General features: G+C 45.4%; 1 protein-coding gene across 2 annotated transcripts in view; it reads right to left on the minus strand.

The window, feature by feature from the left end:
• Positions 1–2,764: 2,764 nt before the first annotated feature.
• The window catches only part of PEX3 (peroxisomal biogenesis factor 3), a 46,395-nt gene continuing 27,876 nt past the window's right edge, over positions 2,765–21,283 (minus strand). The window contains exons 6-12 of one of the 2 annotated variants that reach the window (XM_037844137.1): positions 20,995–21,061; positions 20,834–20,888; positions 20,136–20,304; positions 17,775–17,845; positions 11,539–11,656; positions 8,603–8,699; positions 2,765–3,621 (exon numbers count right to left, since the gene is read on the minus strand). In XM_037844137.1, coding sequence (XP_037700065.1) covers positions 8,625–8,699; positions 11,539–11,656; positions 17,775–17,845; positions 20,136–20,304; positions 20,834–20,888; positions 20,995–21,061 — 555 coding nt within the window. In that variant the 3' untranslated portion in view covers positions 2,765–3,621; positions 8,603–8,624. Of the gene's footprint in view, positions 3,622–8,602; positions 8,700–11,538; positions 11,662–17,774; positions 17,846–20,135; positions 20,305–20,833; positions 20,889–20,994; positions 21,062–21,283 lie in introns of both variants that reach the window. The other variant, XM_037844135.1, reaches the window with a different exon arrangement.

Here is a 21,283-nt window from a genome sequence, read left to right on the forward strand (position 1 = left end):
AATAGCGTGGAATAGTACAGTTGATTGTATTTATTTCCTAAAATCACACTAAAGTTTAAAAACTTTAGAACAATTATTCTTGAGGTTCCTGCAACTATAAAACTTTTGAAACCATGCCAAAGTATTTACACGGATAAATGCTTTAATAATCCTGAATCCCAATGAACATTTTATTTGCAATCTTTACGTGGTCCCAAACACCAGACTAAGAAAAAGCAGAAAGGAAAACAACCAGTGTCACAGGATCTTAAGACAAAAGAGGGGTCATTTTTTCGGAGAAAGCATTTTCTAGAATAAAACCAGCCGATCAATTCATGCCTTGTCCATTTTTACCTTTTTAAACTGAAAGCAAAGGGCACAAGGGCTATGGTGGGCAAATTACCGCTGGCTGCAGGGCTCAGTTAACGAGTTGCTCTGGGGGTGCTGAGCCCCAGCCCCGCTTCAGCTTTCAGAGCTTCAGAGGAGAACTGACAATGGGCTTTGCCAAGAACCAGCCACTTCCTAGGAAAACCCCAAGCCTGAGGCCCAAAATGTAAATTTATTGAAGGGCCATCTGTGCTGACATGTGAAATGTACTACATGTGTCTCATAATGATGATGTAAAATCACTCCAGCGAGTTCTTAGGATTATCCTTGGAAAGGAGGATGATTACAAATTGGACATCTCATTACCTCCTTTAAGCCAATAGTTTTTATACCTGCCCCCAACCAAATAATCCTTTTCCCAGAGTTACTAACAGGTGCAAAACAGCTGTTTTTGAATTTCAGGAATTTTTGATTTGCCCTTAATGGCCAAGGTACACCAAACCAGACTGTCAGACTGGTCCAGCTGTGGACGCTTAGTTCCCCCAGGGACACAGGCACCACTTTTGTCATCGATCATTCTCTACGAGGCCGCCTGGGAGCCTGCTGGAAAGTCAGACTTGCAAAGAAACACCAATTAGGACAAAGGAGACCTGGCGGCCGCTCTGCCTTCTGCTCATGGTGTTTTCACAGTAAAAGACCTGATTGGACAGAAATCTCCATGCCTGACTTCCAAACAAATATGTGCTCACACCAAATTTAAGCGAGTGGTTTTATGCACACCTAGCCATGAGCCCATTTGGAAAGGTTGGGAACAGAAGCAGCAGGAGCAGCTGCTGTGGCCCCTTCATCTGGCCGCGCTGGGGTTCCTGGGGGGCTCATGGCTGGGCAGTGACCCCTGCAGCGCCCCCAATGCCACCGCTCGTGGTCATCCCAGCCAAACTCGGTCCCAACCACTGGTGCAAACCGAATCGTGTCCTGTGAATGGGAACTTACTGATGAATAGTCTCTGAACATGTGATTAGTGGAGAAGGGGCCGAACTGCGACAGGCGTGCCCTGATCCAGTGCGACTGGAGTCCGTACAAGGAGAGGGAATTTGGACACGGAGAGCGAGGTTGGCTGTGTGGCAGCGGCAGAGCCAGAGCTATGCCACCACCATGGGACTTCACGGGTTGCCAATCCGGCCACCACCAGATGCTGGGGACAGGCCCGGAACGGAGTCTCCCTTTAGAGGGAGCAGGGCCCTGCCGACAGCTGGAGTTTGGACTTCCAGCCCCAAGAAACGGGGGAGAATACACTTCCAGAGTTCCATGCCCCCATGGCAGCACGAGTGTACAGAGCTGCAGTCCTGACAGGCAGGCTGACTGACCGACTGGAATAAGGGATTTGTGCATCGCCTTTTTGTTTTTAAGCTATTGGTTAACAAAGTGTGGGTGAACAGTTCTAAAGACTGGGGGAAAATATGGTATAAATTAGGAATTCTGCCATCCGGTTCAAGCCACGTAAGGAACAGGCTGTGGTTTGTCCGAGATCACCAGTAAGCGCCCGTCAGTTGCTCTGTACACAAAAGGCAGAAAGGCCTGGAGCCAATGGCAAATGATTGGAAAGTAAATGAATATTTATATTTCAAGTTAAATGCCTGAGGATGGATGTGCTGCTTTTTGATGCCCTACTTTTTTTGGATTAACCAAACAACTGTGGTCCCGGGTGAGAGGGCACCTGTGCCGTTACAAGGCAGAGCTGCGATGGCTACGGCCAGTGAGCTGGAAGTGCCTGCGCATCTTACTGTGCGTCTCTTCACCTGCCAGAACCCACAGATCAGATGATTCCAGGCCCTAACTTGCAAGTGTTCAGTTTCCAATCCTTACAAAGCTTCACCTGTTCAGTCTCAAATTAAATTTTCCCAGAATTAAATTCTGGACTGATGCTACTGGAAAATGCATGCTCGATTACACACCTGTTCAACAATTTACAAATGCAGTTTTCCTTCAGCTGACATGAGAGCATCATTCTATTCTGGCTGATTTGGAGAAGCCTCTGCCCTCCTCTCTACCTTAGCGTACTGTGGGACCTCCCAGGTGTCTGCTCAACCCCACAGGCCTAAGAGAGACCCACGTAGTTCCTTTCCCACCTCCTACAGTTTAGCTCTGCCTTATGTGGGCGGAACGTGAAAGGGCTGACGTTACAGAGAGCACATCCAATACACTCAAGATACATCCATTTCTGCCCTAATTACCACTGTAAATAGCAGGACTACAGATTTACTACAAACAACGAAATGCCTTTTTCAAAAGGTAATACTATTTATTTTTAAAACAACAATTTAAAAGAAAACATCAATTATATTACCAGTTAAATTGAACCTTGAAAATTGGTGCACTTTTTCTTCCAAAATAACAGCAACAATGATATCGGACAAATAAATTAATGGTTTAAAAGTATTAACTCAACAAAACCAAATGTTACTAAAATATTTTATTGCAATAAGATTTGACTGTGCCCCAAATCAATACAAAGAAAACTCCTAAAATTATTTACATACAAATGAATAAAACTCGTTAAAAGAGCTGGGAGTAGCAGGCATCAGCACAATTTCAGCTTCTAAGTCAGTGTAATTTTCTAAGGCTCATTACAATAGCAAAGAAAAACCAGCTGACCATACTTGTCACAATTCCCTGATTTCCAGATGAAGAAAAGTCTCCATCAAGATGTATTTGAGACAAATACTTTATTCCTTTGAATAGTACCTAGAGAAGAGTCCAACCCACCCCTGCTCACTGCAGTCTCCTGAACTTTCAGATTAATTAAATAGCGTCTTTTCCAAACTTAACACATTCTAGACCCATTTCCCAAACAGCGATTTCCTCAGTATTAATGTCAAAGCACACTGCATTTCATATTATATAAAAAAGTATCTACAGTGTATCACCAGTTAAAATGAACCTTGCTTTTAGTCAGTTTGGAACTGATATCCCTGTTGTAACAATCTATTAACAATTCTGGCATTTACACTGTGTGTACATTCAGCGATGCCCACAAAAACTGGCCTGTTGACAACCAAAAAAATAAATCAAGATGTCAAATAAACCAATTTCATTATGAAATGAGGAATCTGAGTAAGAATATATTTTTATTAGGCATTCTGGTAATAAATTGTTACTCTATGGATTGTCAATTCAGTGTATTTTCTTTTTAAGTAAATGAACCTGACGGCAGTTTCTCTCGGAGGAATGTCACTTCTCCAGCTGCTGGGGGGTGCTGAAGGCCTCATACACATTGGCTGCAAAGTCCTTCACCTGCTCCATCATCAGCAGATCCTGGCAAAGGGGACAATACAGTGTCAGCTTGTAAAAAGTACAGTGAATCTGAATTCACTTCGGCAATCAAGCTATGAACTTAACTCTAAGTTTTGTGGTAGTTACGGTAAAAAATAAAACCATTTAGTGGGAAAGTTTTTCTTGTAATGAATTCTAGGGATATTTAGTGACTAGTTTCTGACACATATGATACAGACAAAAGGGCTGGAAGCCGACAGAGTGGGGCTGAGGCATACCAGCTTCTCAAGGATCTAACCCAGGACCTACGTGGAGATAATGTGCACGTGCTTTATGCATGTACACACTCAATCCCCTGCACATACTTTAAAGCAAAGGTTTCTCACCCCCAAGAGGCCTGTGAGTGTAAAGGGGGAGTGCCGCCCTAGGGCTCTCTCTCGCCAGCCTCAGACATCTCCATCCTGAGCTCAGGGTGTCCGTGGGTTAATTCCCTGACCTGAGCACGAAGCACCCACTCTCTGGGTGGTCACTGAAACACAGTTTTAAATCAGTGTTCCCGAATTTAGGGATGCCAAGGATTTCAGGGAAAATTCTGTGCTGATTTCTATGAAAATCTGAATGAAAAAATCAGACACACTTTAGCTCATTTGGAAGACAAAATTATACCCCAGTACTGCCTCGACTTCAGGGCACTGGTTTGTATTTATGCTCTTGTTGGCTCCAAGCAGCACTGCTTTACCTGTCTTGTTAAGTGAGAAAAGAACAGAGGCAGAAAATCTACTAAATGAAGGCCAATCATGTAGATAAAGGGTAGATAAAAAGCATCCAGTGTGCCTCAAAGGACTTTGTCAAAAGAGTGAAAAGACAACCAACTCAATGGGAGAAAATATTTGGAAACCAAGTATCTGATAAGGGTTTGATATCCAGAATGTATAAAGAAATCCTACAACTCAACAACAAAAAGACAACCCAATTATAAAATGGGCAAAAGACATGAATAGATAATTTTCCAAAGAGTAAACACAAATGGCTAAAAAGCACATGAAAAAGGCTCATCTTCACTAGCTATTAGGGAAATGCAAATCACAACCTACTAGAATGGCCATTATTAAATGAACAGGAAACTACCAATGCTGGAGAGGATGTGGAGAACTGGAATACTCATCCACTACTGGTGGGGATGCAGAAGAGTGCAGCCGCTGTGGACGGCTTGGCGGTTCCTCAGGAAGCTAAAGCACAGAACTGCCATATGATCTGGCTCCACTACTTAGTACATACCCAGAAGAACTGAAAGCAGGGATGTGGATGGACAGACACTTGTACACCAATGTTCACAGCAGCATTATTCCAATTGCCAAAAGATGGAAACAACCCAGTGTTCATCAGCCAATGAATGGATAAACAAAATGGGGTCTATACATACGACAGAATATTATTCAGCAGTGTGATGGTTAGGTTTATGTGTCAACTTGGCCAGGTGATGATACCCAGCTGTCTGGTCAAGAAAGCACTGGCCTAACCGTTGCTACGAGGACGTCTGTGGCTGGTTAATAAACCAACAGGCTGGTTTGCTAAATCAGCAGTCAATTGACTGCAGCTGTGGCTGATGACGTCAATGAAGGGCATGTCTTCCACAATGAGAGAATGCAGTTGGCTGGATTTAATCCAGTCAATCAGCTGAAGACTTTTAAGTGAGACAGAGAGGACCTTCACTTCTTCGGCTGACCAGCGAAGCGTTTCCTGAGGAGTTCATTGCACATCTTCATTGGAGTTGCCAGTTTGCTGCCTGCCCTACAGAATTTGGACTCGTGCATACCCACAGCTGCGTAAGACACTTTTATAAATCTTATATTCATAGATATCTCTCATTCATTCTGTTTCCCTAGAGAACCCTAACTAATACAAGCAGTAAGAAGGAATGAAGGCCTGAAACACCAACAACACGGATGAACCTTGAGGACATTGTATTGTGTGAAATAAGTCAGACATAAAAGGACAAAAGGACAAATATTGCATGATCTCCCCAAATGAACTAATTGTAATATCTAAAGTCATAGAGTTAAAATCAAGAAAACAGAAGATAGAATGAGGCTAGAGAATGGGGAGTAGATGCTTAATATGAGTAGAATTTTTCACTAGGTTGAATTTAAATGTTTGGAAATGGACAGAGGTGATGGTAGCACATTATTGTGAGTATGGTTGAAAGGGGAAGTTTAGAATCATGCATGTCACCAGAAGGAAAGCTGGAGGTTAAAACATGAGATGGTATAACACAGTAAACCCTGTGGTAGATGATGACTGTGATTAACGGTACAAATACAAAAAAGTTCTTTCATGGACTAGAACAAATGTACATCACTATTACAAGGAGTTAATAACAGAGTGATATAGGGGGAAAATGTACCTATTGCAAACAATGGACTAGAGTTAACAATAATATTTTAAACTTCTTTCATCTATAGTAAGTAACAAACGTAGCACATCAATGCTAGGGATCAATAATGGGGGGTTTGGGGAGGATAAGCAGTATGGGCTCTGTTTTCTTTTTTTTTTGGAGTAATGAAAATGTTCTAAAATTGACTGCAGTGCTGAATGCACAACTATGTGATGATACTGCAAGCCACTGATTGTATACTTTGTATGGATTGTACAGTGTGTGAATATATCTGAATAAAACTGCATTAAAAAGTGAAAAAGAAAAGAACCCAGCAAGTCAGGTGCAGAAGCAACAGGCTGGATACACGACAATGAGAAGAGGGGATGCAGAACCAATAGGGGCAAGCAAGAACCAGAACCCACGGGGTCAGAGAGGACACCATTCACACCAGAACCAGAGGGGCAGGCAGGACCCCATTCATAGCAGAACAATGAGTTAGTTATCATCAGGCATGTAGAGTAAAATGTGTTTGGCTTTTGTAGCTTGGATTCTATTTAATAGACAAATGTATTTTAGTTTTCAAGCTATGAAAAAGCTCTAAGCTTAAGGAGTTTATGTATGTATACACTGTTTTTTTGTGCCTAAAAATAAAACTTGGAGGACTGTGATACTTTTTCCCTCAGAAGTGGTGATGCATAAGCTTGAGAAACACCACCGTTGTAATGTGAAACATCCAAAAACAATACATAAACCTATGTGCATGGCTGTGTTCCAATAAAACTTTATTTACAAAAACAAGTGGAGGGCCAGATTAGGTTCACAGGCCAGTTTGCTGATCTTGCTTTACAGTAAGGACTTAAATCTGCTCAAGGTCTGCAGCCTGAGGCAGCTTCCAGGTTATGTTTTCAGAAGTCTGAGGTATAATCACAGGGTTGTCTCTATCTACAAAAGTGCCCTCGTTTTGTTTCCTGAAAGCAATGTATTTGTACATACTGCTGGAAAACTAGCTTCCTCAACTTTTTTCTGATTCTCCCATTTTCTGGCTTTCCCCAGAAATACAACCTACCTATTGTCTTCCATCCTGATGTACTCTACTGCAGGGGTCAGCAAACTATGGCCTGTCCTATAGGTTAAATCCACTGCTGCTTGTTTCTGTCAATAAAGTTTTACTGAAACAGCCACCTCTGTTTGTTTACAGGTTGTTGTTGGTGGTTTTCACGCCGCCACAGCAGAGCAGCCTCACTGTACCAGGGCAAGACGTCTGCACAGCCCATCATGAAGACATCTGGCCCTTCACAGAGAGCCACCCTGCTCCACAGCGTCCCCACAGCAGGCTCTTCTAAACGCCTTCGTGTCGAAGCGGCAGTAGCAATTCAGAAAGATTAACTTAAAGTAAATTAACATATTCCATCAAAGGCTAAGGCTTTAGCAAAGATAAACTGAGATAATTGAGCATATGACAATTTATTAAATAAAGAAGACCATGTGGCATTTTAACTCAAAGAAATTATAGTTTAAAAAACTGGTGGAGGCTGTCAATGAATGGTCTAGTATAGAAATTTAATCTCCATCCAGTCACACAAAAAACTTAACCATGCACTGCTGCTGATAGTTCTTTTACGACCCTGAACTGCTTTGCTGTCATTCTCCATTACAGGGACTTAGGCAGGTGGGACAGGAAATCCTTCCAGCACCCAGGCTCCTGCTCTCCCACTCCTGGCAGGGTTTCCCACCATCTGTAGAAACCAACAGCCGGGCCACTGTGGGCGCTCATCGAGTGCAGGTGAAGCTGGGGCTGCAATGCCAGAAGCCGCCCCTTTTCCTCACACTATTCACCGTTTCTTCCGCACCGTGACGTTCTGGCTTTTACGGGGGAGACACCACGTAAGACAGAAGAGTGAGGGGCAGCTGACCGCACTGTGGGACAGGGGCCCCAGCCTCCTCTCTGCGCCCTCCACATTCCACGGGCAGAGTCACTGCGAGCCCGCTGGCCCGAGACCCATCCCTGGATGCCACCTTCCTGCTCTCAGGGAAGACGCAGGAGTTTGCACAGGAGGGGACTGCTTTAATATCGTTTCCAAATTTGCAAATGGCTCAGAAAAAATCTACGTGGATCCAAAGTTATCCTTTTAATAACACCATTCTTACTGAGTGCATTTCAAATTCTTTCCTAAGATGGAAGTGGAATTAGAGATAGTTTGGTGAAAAATCTAAACAGCCCACTGTCTGCAGCTTACAGTGAGCAGATTAGTGATGAAATATTAATAGTAATATTTCATTAGTTGCCAAAATGCTTTACCTCGCCACAAAGTATTTTTGGTTTTCCTCAAAATTTGAGGAATTGGATTACTGATCTGCCGTACATTCAGCCTTCTTACCAGCACTGTTTCCTGCCAGGTGAATTCAGCCGAGCCCTCGGATGTATCTGGAGAGGCTCAGGCACAGGCAGGGACCCCGGGCTGAGTCCACCACACCCTCAGGGGAGAGCCCACCGCACATCACGGGTGGTTTCAAAGTGGCAGGGTGAGGGTGGGGCTGTTGTTTTTTTTTGTATAACAAGCATCACAGGAGAGAGAGATAATTTTATGCTAGACATAACCAAAAATACAATTTGTTCTTAATAATACTCTGAAGCTGTCCTCTTACCTGAACAAAATGACTGGGTGTTTCACTGCACACTGAATGGATCTGTCCATTTATGATCGGAATTATCTTTGCTAAAGGCAGGCTGACACTGGAAAGACTGAAAAATCATCACAGTCATAATGATTTTTGGAAACGACCTTCAGGCATTTAATATTTTAATTAGAAAAATAAGACAGTCATCAAGAACACTTACAGAAACGTATTAAGAAGAAAATAAAATGTATACGGAATTCTACCTCCTGGAAATAAACCACTGTAATTGACATCATGGCTAATTCCTTCCTGTGTGTGTGTGTGTGTGTGTGTGTGTGCGTGCGTGGCAAGGTTCACTGGAACTGGGGAAACTCTGCTAGCAAGAGTGTGTGTGTACTCTTTTTGCTGTATTTTTAATAACTCAAAACCGTGACCTTCCCACGCACACTGTTCTGCATTTTTATTAATAAATTACAAGTATCTTTCCGGGTTATTAAAAGTTCTTTCCAAGCTCTTGTCTGACTGTTTTTCAGTGGGAACAGGAGCCCGTTCCCCAGCTGTGAGGACTGTACACCACCAGCTCCCTGGAGTTGGGCATTTCCCCTAACACACACAACAAAGGCCCAGCTGCCTTTCAGGCTCACACCGTCCAACGCCAGGGCCCCCTTCCCTGCGTGAGCGCGCCAGCTCCGTTCGTGCCTTCCTTCTCATTAGCTGAGCATCATTTTCTGTGACTCTTTCTAGGTCTGAGAGGTAAAAGCGGCACCTTGCCGTTTTATTCTGTATTTCCACTCGCTAGCAGTTTCCCCAGCTCCAGTGAACCTCGCCAACATCTCCCTGCTGCAGGATGTTACACTTACTGGGTGCCTCTGCAGCAGCACCGACGGTGTGTGCTTTCCTGCCCGGTAACTTACTGAAGTTATGGGTGATGGCCGCGCTCTCCTTACGTTCCTCCCGGGGCCCTGGTCCTCAGAACACCGGCAAGAGCACAGCCTGGCTCTGACGCGGGACGGAGGGGACTCAGCATCTGCCTTCACCACTTGCTAGCTCTTGACCTGAAGTTATTTAATTCTCTATTTCTGTTTACTCACCTGTAAAATGAGGAAACTGCAGGTACCTACACTTCCTAGGGTTATTTTAGGAATTCATCGAGATGATGTCCTGAAAAATACTGATTATCATACTCAACTTGGAAAAAACAACTGTTGGCCACTCTTATTGTTGCTCTATATTTTTGGATTATATGTGCCAATATTTTATTTAGGGTTCTTTCATCAATATCCTTACCTCGGGTGTGTACAGTCTTCCTTTTATGTGCTCTCTATCCACTATATTTTTTATTGGGTTATTACCAGTACAAAGGAAAGCTATTGATTTTTACATATCATTAGATATATAGTAATGACCTATATAACACCTATAACATGTATATAATGTATACACATTTGAGTGTTCACTAGTTGGAGTAATTTTTCTGTTGATTCTCTTGAGGGTTCTGGATTATTAACTGTAGCATGAAAGATAATGATACTTTGCCTCTTTGCCAATAGCTAAAACTCCTCTTTTCTGAGTTACTCTGGCAGCTGGAACTTCTGCAGATGCTAAGCAATAGGGAAGATAGTGGCCAGATGGGAAAGCTTCTGGTGGTGAGTCATGGGGCCTTAAGTTGGTCACTGACGTGAACTAAAGAAACCTAGGCAGAAAATACCTCCACAGTGCCAGTGTGTGCACCGAGCAATGCCAGGGCACAAGTTGCCCCTGAGCCTGGCAGGTGCCTGGACAGGCAGCCAAGGGAGGCGAGTCCAACTCTCGGCAGCACACGGGGGCCCGGCATGAGGGTGTGGACCTCAAGAGCCACCAGCCTGCCAGAAAGGATGGCCACTGCCGGCCGCGGGGGCAGGAGAGCGCACGCCAGTCTTTCACACTGTGGTGAGGTCAAATACTTGTTTGTGTACAGTAACTACAATGACTCTTTGAGGCCACTTGGCAAATACCAATAGGCTATGAGGTCCAGATTATGGTGAAATCTAATTAACTGGAGCACCCTGATTTAGACACTGAATTGCTAAATCAAATTTGAGGGTGATATTTACATTGCTTCAGAAAATAAACTTTAAGGCTCTACACATTACAAGTACTTAATGTTAATTGCAAATTATTCTTTTCTATACAAAAAGGAAGGATCCCAGAGAACTGGGCAGATCTCTTGCCCTAGGTATTCAAGATTCAGATTAGACCTTGCATTTATATATTGTGTGTCAGTTACTGGGCCCCTAATCTTAATGGATGAGTTTCTAGTCAGTCAACATTGATTTAGTGCCCATTATTTTCTAAGTTTAATGTAAAAACTGCAAAACAGAGGTCCATAAAGAGTTTAAATCTGAATCCGAGATCAAAGGGACCCTATTGAGATGGAAGAGACAGTGAATACGCAGGTTACTTTTTGGTAACATGAATCCACGACTTACGATTAAAATGACTGACAACTGCACTAACTGAATACCCGATCCTGCACCAAGGGCTGAAAGTGAGGAAGCTCATGGAATCCGTCACATGGGAACCTGTGGAGGAGGCCTGGCTGTCATAATGACCAGGGTCTTGAATTGTCAAGTCAATCCTGGCTGGCAGTACTGGAATCTTAGGGAATATATTACAACTTAAGCACATTGTCAGTTCTGTAGAAGAGTTAAAAAAACAATAGTTGGAATTTGGCTCAGGGAGAGGTAGTTTCACAGCTCAAGTCCTTCTATAACAGTGGCAAAGTTTTGGGGAAAAAATGCAAAGGAGCCTCTACTAATGGATGAGTCATTGGCTTAACAGAGTTGAACTTGTTGAAAAAAAAAAGGTGCCCAAATTTACCCCCTAAGATTTATTTTGTTACTCAGAACAAAAACTAAACATGTTCAAAGCACGGGATTTTCTGCGTGCACATCGCCCGGTACGCGTTCCGCAGATGGGCTCACCTGTGCACGGCGGCCCCGTGCTGCAGGTCCTGTCCTGTGGGGCAGAAGAACTCGGCCACGCTGTCCAGCAGCCGGCTGAAGCCTCGGTCCAGGCAGGTGGTCAACACCGTCCTGAAATCTGGACTAAGCACAATAAAAGCACTGGCTACTTTTCAGATTCCCAATGGGAAAGGCAAACTACCTCTGACAGCCACCAACATTTCCAGTCCCAACTGAGTTTGTAAATATATCGAGGGGCCAATCTTGAAAAATTGAAACATAAAAAAATGAGCTCATTAGTTAGCACAGCACAAAGAGAATACTCACTCATTTCTGTAGACTTTCTTACATTTGCACTTTGTACATGTATTTTTAGTAATATCGGTAACAATGTGCCTTCTCTTGACGAAACTCATGAGTCATTTTAGTCACAGATGACTGATTGGCTTTACACACACTGTCATGACATTCAGTGTTCCGGTTTGCTAATGCTGCCGAATGCAAAACACCAGAGATGGATTGACTTTTATAAAAAGGGGGTTTATTTGGTTGCACAGTTACAGTCTTAAACCCAAAAAGTGTCCAAGGTAACACATCAGCAATCGGGTACCTTCACTGGAGGATGGCCAATGGTGCCCGGAAAACCTCTGTTAGCTGGGAAGGCACGTGGCTGGCGTCTGTTCCAAAGTTCTGGTTTCAAAATGGCTTTCTCCCAGGACATTCCTCTCTAGGCTGCAGTTCCTCAAAAATGTCACTCTTAGTTGCTCTTGGGGCGTTTTTCCTCTCACAGCTTCTCTGGAGCAAAAGTCTGCTTTCAATGGCTGTCTTCAAACTGTCCCATCATCTGCAGCTCCTCTCTCAGTTCCTGTGCATTCTTCAAAGTGTCCCTCTTGGCTGTAGCTCCTCTTCAAAATGTCACTCAGAGCTGCACTGAGTTCCCTCTGCCTGTCAGCTCATTTATATGGCTCCACTGATCAAGGCCCACCCAACGGGTGGGCCAGCACTCCATGGAAATTATCCAATTAGAGTAATCACCCACAGTTGGGTGGGGCCCATCTCCACAGAAACAAAGAATTACAATCTAATCAACACTAATAATATCTGCCCACCAAAGATTACATCAAAGATAATGGCGTTTGGGGGACACAATATATTCAAACTGGCACATTCCACCCCCTGGACCCCAAAAGACATTATCTTCCCATATGCAAAATACATTCATCCCACGACAATATCACAGAAACTTAAATCATTTCAGTAACAATAGTTAAGTACAAGATCCCATCAAAATCAATGATAGGCGTGGTCAGTCCTAAGGCATCATATTCCTTTAGCTGTGGATCTGTGAACTGAGAACAAGTTATGTGTTTCCAACGTACAAAGGAGGGACATTCATAGGATAAACATTCCTATTGCCATAAGGAAAACAGGGTTAACAGGACCAAAACAGTTCCTAAAACCCGCAGCACAAACTCCATTAGATTTCAAAGTCTGAGAGTCATTAACAGAACGGGGCTTGAGAGAGTGGGAGTCTAACCCTTCCTAAGGGCTTTTTCGGCAGCCCTTTCCTTTCCAAATGCGGGGATGAGTTCTCCAATGTATCGATACATTGGGGAGACCACCTTCTCGGCCCCACCCTCCTCAAACATCGGGGCAGCACCCGGATTCCCTTCCATCTCCGGGGCACATGCTCAACCCCTTCAGAACAGTGGGGTGGCAGCCAGGCTCTCCCCAGTTCCCTGGGAATGTGCTCCACCCTCTTTGGGACCTGGGGTGGCAAAACTCTTTCGGAGTATCGAGGCAGACTGCCCACCCTCGACCTCCGGGGCAAACTCACCTTTTCCATGCATGTGGGCCACTCTGCTCTCCCAGCCCAAGGCCTCTTGACTCCAGACCTCAACCTCCATGGCTCAGTCTTCGAAGAAATTTTTCCTTCAATTTGTTCCTTGTCTGTCTCCTCCAGTCCTGACTGGCAATGGCTCTGTCTATAAAGATTTCACAAAAATTCTGTTGGCTTCGCATGAAGCACATGGGGGTCAAAGCCATCAGACAATACGACTTTCCACAAATCCTTTCTGCTTAACTCCTTTTCCAATCTTGGCTTGTACTGAAATGGCAGCTGGGTTCCATGTCTGGTTGTATCTTCATGTTGGGCTGTAGCTTCTGGGATTCCACCCCTTGGAAACCTGGAATTTTCCAAACCATCGGCTTCTGGTTTCTTTGAACCCAAGAGTTCAGTTCTAAGTTTATCTCTCTCCACTCACATTTTACTATAAGCTGCAAGGAGAAGCCAGGGTACATCCTCCACAAGTAGTCTGGAGATCTCCTCAGCTAAGTATTCCATGTTGTCGCTTTCAAAGTCTTGCTTCCATCTGACACCAGGACTCAATTTTGCCAAATTCTCTGCCACTTTAAAACAAGGATTCCCTTCCTTCCAGTTCGCAACAAAACATTCATCATTTCTGTTCAAGGCCTCATGAGAAGTATCTTTAGAGTCCATATTTCCACAAACAGTCTCTTCAAAGCAGTTTAGGCCTTTTCTATCAAGCTCCTCACAATTCTTCCAGAACCTTCCCCTTATCCATTTAAAAAGCCATTCCATTTGGTATTTGCAAACTCAGCAGCAAAAGCACCCCACTTCTCTGGTACCAAAATCTGTTCTAGTTTGCTAATGCTGCTGGAATGCAAAACACCAGAAACGGATTGGCTTTTATAAAAGGCGCTTTATTTGGTTACAAAGTTACAGTCTTAAGGCCATAAAGTGTCCAAGGTAACACATCAGCAATCGGGTACATTCACTGGAGGATGGCCAACGGCATCCAGAAAACCTCTGTTAGCTGGGAAGGCACGTGGCTGGCATATGCTCCAAAGTTCTGGTTTCAAAATGGCTTTCTCCCAGGACATTCCTCTCTAGGCTGCAGTTCCTCAAAAACGTCATTAGTAGTTGCTCTTGGGGCGTTTTTCCTCTCACAGCTTCTCTGGAGCAAAAGTCTGCTTTCAACAGCCATCTTCAAACTGTCCCATCATCTGCAGCTCCTCTCTCAGTTCCTGTGCACTCTTCAAAGTGCCCCTCTTGGCTGTAGCTCCTCTTCAAAATGTCACTCAGAGCTGCACTGAGTTCCCTCTGCCTGTCAGCTCATTTATACGGCTCCACTGATCAAGGCTCACCCAACGGGCAGGCCAACACTCCATGGAAATTATCCAATTAGAGTCATCACCCACAGTTGAGTGGGGCGCATCTCCACAGGAACAAAGAATTACAATCTAATCAACACTGATAATGTCTGCCCACACAAGATTACATCAAAGATAATGGCATTTGGGGGGACACAATATATTCAAACTGGCACATCCAGTGAGGGAGAAAATATTTTCATGAAAGTACAGATGAAAAACTAGAGATGTGAGGGATGAAGGCATGCAATTAGTAAGTGAGCAGCCAGAACTTGAACTCAGGTCTTTTTGTTTATTTAAACCTTTTATTGTAGTGACATAAATACAACTCAAAATTTCCCATTCAACCACTTTCAAGTGTCTAATTTTGATCTGAAAGTTTAGGGTCTTTTTACTCAATCATGTTAGGACCCCCCAAAAAACCTCTTTGATACACGGAATAGTATCTAAGAGTCGTACGAAAGCCAGAAAATGCTCCACTCAGTTCAGCTTTCTGGGTCAGTGAGGGCACAGGTCTATCCACCATCCCTCCCTCGTGTCCTTTTTTGATAGCCTTATTGAGGCTGGACTTACATGCTGTATAATTTAGCCGTTTTAAGTATATGAGTCAATGATTCTTAGTAAATTTGTATAATTTTGTATCCATTATCATATTCTGATTTAAAATTTTCACCAACCCCCAAAATTTCCCTCACCAGCTGCCGCTCTGACCCCAAGCCCCTGCCAACTATGAATTTACTTTCTGTCTCTATAGACTTTCTGGACATTTCATAAAAAGGGAATCATACAATATATGGTCTTGGCAGTCTGGCTTACTTCACTTAGCGCAGTGCTTTTGAGGCTCACTGATGAGGCATGCATCAAAGGTCCATTCCTTTTTTATTGCTAAACAAGATTCTACTGTGTGGATATATCACATTTTAGCGATTTATCAGTTGATGGACAGCTGAACTGTTTCTGCTTTTTGGCTTTGGTGAATAAAGCAGTTATGAACATTTGTTGGGCTCTTCTGTGGAAATGTTTTCATTTCTCTTGGCTGTATCTAAGAATGGAATTGCTGGCTCAAAGGATAACTCTGTGCTCAACTCCAGATAGCATCAGAGTTCTGGACCTGTCCTGCCCGGAACCATCCTCTTCCTAAACACTGGCTTCATGGGTCTCTGCTGAAATACATCTCCTCAGAGCAGCTTCCTTTAGCACCTTAACCTACTTTATGCCTCAACAGTGAAGTTACAAATATTCACATCATATAAATTTATTAGTTTATCATCTTGCTCTATAAAACTTAAGTTCCGTGAGGGCTGCAGACCTAGTGTCTACAACAACGGCCAGTACGCCACAGATGGAGGATGCATATCTGATGAATAATTCAGTGAGATAAGTGAATAAATGATTGAACACATTAGTTCTGTCTTTGACAGGTGACGTCTCAATCCGGACTGTCTCGGGGAGAGGACCGGACCGGGTCATCCGTTTGGAATCCCTAGCACGGGAAGCAGCTAAAGCAGTGGGCGCGCAGGAAATGCTTGGGGCAGTTGGGCATGAACTGAGAACAGATACCTGGGAAACACTGAGGTTGTAAGGACAGAGAGAGGGACCCAAGAAGAAATGATCCTGAGCTGGGAGGAAAACCAGATGACACTGGCACAGAGCCACACAGGAACAGAGCTTCCAGAAAGGCCGGACAGATGGTGAAGGATCAGAGAAAGGCTAGTCAGAGGAACACTGTGGCGCTAGATTTGGCAAAAGGTCACTGATGACCTTTTCTAGAGCTTCCTGGAACAGCTATGGAAACCTGAGGAAGAAGAAGAACGGAGGCTGTGGCTGCAGAGCCAGGGGATCAGAGTGGGATGAATTCAGACCACAGATCTAGGAGGTGAGTTAACCTAAATGTTCGCTGATTTTCTTCAAGATCATGAAAAAATTATTATAAAAAGGGTATATAATTTTCTCAGAAAACAGAAATAGAGAAAATGGGCCTGAATTATTCCAAGGAAACATACTGTAACTATAATTTAAAAGGGAATTTGGTATTTTTATCGCTTAAGTTAAAGACGAAGTGGGTAAGACAGGTTATACAACTTGTACTTCACCATGATAAAACTAGTTCTGGGTTTACGTGGCCTGGCTAAGGCAGGGTGGCTAGCTGCGGGACAGCCAGCCTCGGGCCTGGCCTTCCAGGCTTCTCATGCACAGCCTGGTGTCCTTTCTATTGTAACACCCTGGGTCTCTTTGGAGTGATTTAAAATAGAAATATTTAATTAAGGGAGGATGTGGAATTTTGATCACTCTGAGGTTTTAGGAACATTATAGACTATCTTGAAAGGTGGTGTGTGTACAGCGTGCATATGTGCATGCATATGGGAGGCTGGCTGGAGCTGGCTGGCACTGTGCGGCCCGCAAGTGTGTGAACCTGTGTGTGTGTGGGGGGGCTGGCTGGAGCTGGCTGGCACTGTGCGGCCCACAAGTGTGTGAACCTGTGTGTGTGTGGGGAGAGTGCTGGCACTGTGCGGCCCGCAAGTGTGTGAACCTGTGTGTATGTGTGGGGGGGTTGGCTGGAGCTGGCTGGCACCGGTTCACATGAGCACTTCTTCCTGATCCCCAACTGGGCAGGTGGTGACTCTGAGTCGGTGGCCTGAAATCTCTTGCTGCGGGACTTTTCACACCACAGAAAGTAGCTACAATTCCAGGTTTTAATTCTTACTTTTGCAGAGCAGGTTCTTAAGCACTTACCAGTGCACACTGATACACCAGGACGACCCTGGAAAGCTTTTTTCCTTATAAATGCCTGCTACCTTCCAGCCCCTAGACCAGGAAATCCAAATCTCAGGCTGGGGGGGTGGGTCGGCAAGGCATGGGCATCTTAAGAAGGGCCCCTGCTTCTCTCCCCAACAGCTCAGGGAGGAAACAGGCAGGGAACACAGTCAAATTCCAATTTTAACAAGATACTATGTTGAACATGCTGTTCAGAAAAACAAAAACAAAAACAAAATGGCTATGAATGCCTTTCTCGCACAGAGAAATGGCCATGGACACTCTCTCACACGGAGACGCCTTCCCCCAGCAGCGTGCGGCACACGTACCTCTCCAGCATGTCCCTGGTTTCGTTGAGGAGTTTAAGTGTGGTCACATCTCTGGGGGAAAGTCCACAGGCCTGTAACGGCAAAACACCACACCTCAGGTTTCCAGTAATTAATACTAGTAATTAATACTAAGACGAGAGTAACATCATTCATAAACTAAAGGGTTCAGGAAATCGAAATCCAGGTTCTAGAATCGAAAAAATGCAAAACTAAAAAAATCTAAGGGCTTATGTGCACAAGAAGGCTATATTCAAAACAAGACTCAAAATAAAGTCATACCTTGTAAGAAGTTTGTTTTTCTGGTCCTTCCTGGACAGATTTTTAGTATAAACTAAAAGTCAAACAAGCCCAAACCAGAGTAGGCTTTCAGGCAGATGAGACCTGGCTTGCTCTCCGTCACCAGGAAACTGCACCAGGATGCGTGTCCCTCCCACCGGGCCCACCTGGGCTCTGCCTGCCCGTCCCCCAGCAGTCTCAGGTGTTCTCTCACTTCAGGTGACACTGGCCCACCATTCCCCTCTCCACCTCTTCCTTGGAATCATTTTCTTTCAGTCCCACTGTTGAATTTTTAAACTGGGGAGCTGACTTGAGTTTCAGAAAGCCTTTGTGTTCCTCCTCCCACACTGCCTTGAGCTCTCTTTTGTGTTTCCTCCTGCTGCTTCTGCGAATTTTGTCTCATCCACCTCCATCCTTCTGTAGGGCTCCCATAAACAGGCTATCACTTTTCTTGGCCTACTCCTAAATGTGGGGCCTCTCAGCACCCAGGCAGGTCTAGTTTTGGGATCCCTGGCGGAGGGGCAAGCCTGCAGCAGCAACAACCACAGGCTGTGCTCTACGGGCTCCGTGCTGGGCTCCACAGTGACTTCCCCGTTCCACGGGCTCTGTGCCAAGGCTCACAATGACGTCCCCGCTCCACAGGCTCCGTGCCAAGGCCCCACAGTGATGACCCCGCTCCATGGTCTCCATGCTGAGGCCCACAGTGATGTCCCCACTCCACGGGCCCTGTGCTGAGACCACAAGGACTTCCCTGCTCCACAGGCTCCGTGCTGGGCCTCACAGTGATGTTCCCGCTCCACGGGCTCCATGCCAAGGCCCCACAGTGATGATCCCGCTCCACTGGCTCTGTGCTGGGACCCCACGGTGACTTCCCCGCTGCACGGCTCCATGCCGAGGCCCACAGTGACGTCCCCACTCCATAGGCTCCATGCCAAGACCACAGTGATGTCCCCGCTCCATGGGCTCTGTGCTGAGGCCTGCAGTGACGTCCCCACTCCATGGGCTCCATGCTGGGACCCACAGCGACGTCCCTGCTCCATGGGCTCCGTACTGGGACCCACATGATGCCCCCACTCTAGGGTCTCCATGCTGAGGCCCACAGTGACGTCCCCGCTCCACGGGCCCCTTGCCGAGACCCACAGTGATGTCCCCGCTCCACGGGCTCCATGCCGGGACCCACAGTGATGTCCCCGTTCCACAGGCCCCATGCCGAGGCCCACAGTGACGTCCCCATTCCAGGGGCTCTGTGCTGAGGCCTACAGTGACATCCCTGCTCCATGGGCTCTGTGCTGAGGCCTACAATGATGTCCCTGCTCCACGGGCTCCGTGCTGAGGCCCCCATCAGCATCCGTGCTCCAGGCCTCTCCAGCTGCTGGAGAAGGGTGTTCTCCAGCTGTAGAAAATGGGTGCCCTCTGGCTCACAAATGAAAGACCATGGATTACTGAGAGGTGAGGCGAGTGACCTGCCTTCCCCAGCACAGTAACTGCTCTTGACCCACGCATGGTTTGTGAGCCAGTGGGCCCGCCCCCCAGGGGCCAGTCGTGAGAAGAGGCCCGGCTTCTTGACAGGGTGATGAGCATCCACAGGCCACCTCACACGGCCGCCGCTGATTCAGCTGACAAAGCAAGGGCGGGAGGTGTCCCTGCCTGACTGAACTCCCCTCCCCTTGTCCACAGCTGAAGCGGAGATTCCTTCTCTTGACCTGGAAGCCTCCTGGGACCTGCATACCCAGGGCCATGCTGGTTTGCACCTAGATGTGCCCAGCCACACTGCACTGACTTCGTCTCCTGTGTGCTGAGTGACGAACAAGGCTTCCTCAGTTTACCTCCCCAGCTTATGTCCTCCATTCTGACAGGACTCAATAAAATGTGCTCAACATTAAAACTTATCATAAATGTTTCTAACTGGAAACCAGCCACAGATGCAGCCTTTTCTAAATTGATGACGCTTTAATGAAATTATTGAAATCTATGTTTTCCAATCACTTACCTTTCAAGAGACTCAGCAATTTAAAGTTCAAGAGCTAGCAAGCATGTCTAAAACTACAGAGCACTGGGAGAGGGGCAGTGTTGTGGATTCGGCACCTGGATGGCCAGTGGGGCCTCCTCGTCCGGCATCATGTAACAGCACAGGAAGGATCCGGGGCCGTCCTCATCCACCCAGGGAGTAGAGGCTTTCTGCTCAACGAGGGCTCTGATCTCTTTTATTTTTCGCTCCAAGTCCAAAAGGGACAAGGAATGCTTAAGAGACACACTAGAAACAGAGAAAAGGAAAATGGGTAAATTGAAACTATAGGACCCAAAGTGTATACTCTTTTCTGAACACGCTGACTACTTCCTGAGATCCCGTTTTCCCCTGTCCAACCCAAAACTGCTGTGAAATCACCAGGATGGATTGGGAAATCAGTGCGACAGTGATGCACCACTGTCTCCCAGCCCAGGAGACTCACCGGAGATTTCACAAGAACCTGCCCAAGGCAGATACCACAGGCCTGAGCATGATGCCAGAGCCTCCAAGGCAGATTAAAGGAGGGCTCTTATCTCATGACCCAAACCTTTCTGATCTGCTTGGAAATCAGTCAGTAAACAGTGAAACATTACAACCTTTTTCTCAATGGCCAAAGGTCAATACTGGTGGAGAAATAGGATTCTACAACTCAATGCCCCAGGGTAGTGTCTGTCAGGCTGCAGAGGATTTCCCAGCCCCCCTGATCAAGCCACCAGCTTCCCTACCGTTCACCAGCATCAGGCAGTTAGAAAAACCAAAGAAAACCATGGCTGACCTTCCTAGAATGTTCTGCACAGCTTGCTTAATGACAGTGATCAATTCAGTCAGGCCTATAATGGGAAAACAAACATGTAAAAGTCTTGCTACTTTTTAAATGCCTCAATAACACAAATCAAAGAATTAAAATTGGTTTCAGGCCACGGACGGGAACCTCACCATCTCCAAGGAGGTGCTGGATGCTTGATAAGTACTGCTGCTGGACATCGGGGGGTGCGAGGACTGTCTGCACAGGACAGAAATAAGGTTAAATTCTCCGAGTTTTTTATTAGTAAGCGTGTATTATTTTCTGTAACTTGAACTGAGATATTTAGGACCTGAAATGATAGGAAAAAGAATATTTTTTAACATACCCAAAAGTCCAGTTTTAAAATGAGAAGTAATGATAATGCCAGAAGTTCATAATCACCAAAGTATAAAGACATTTATTTTATAGATGCTGTTATCT

This window comes from Choloepus didactylus, chromosome 7 (genome assembly GCF_015220235.1).
Source record: "Choloepus didactylus isolate mChoDid1 chromosome 7, mChoDid1.pri, whole genome shotgun sequence".
Lineage (NCBI taxonomy): Eukaryota > Metazoa > Chordata > Mammalia > Pilosa > Megalonychidae > Choloepus > Choloepus didactylus.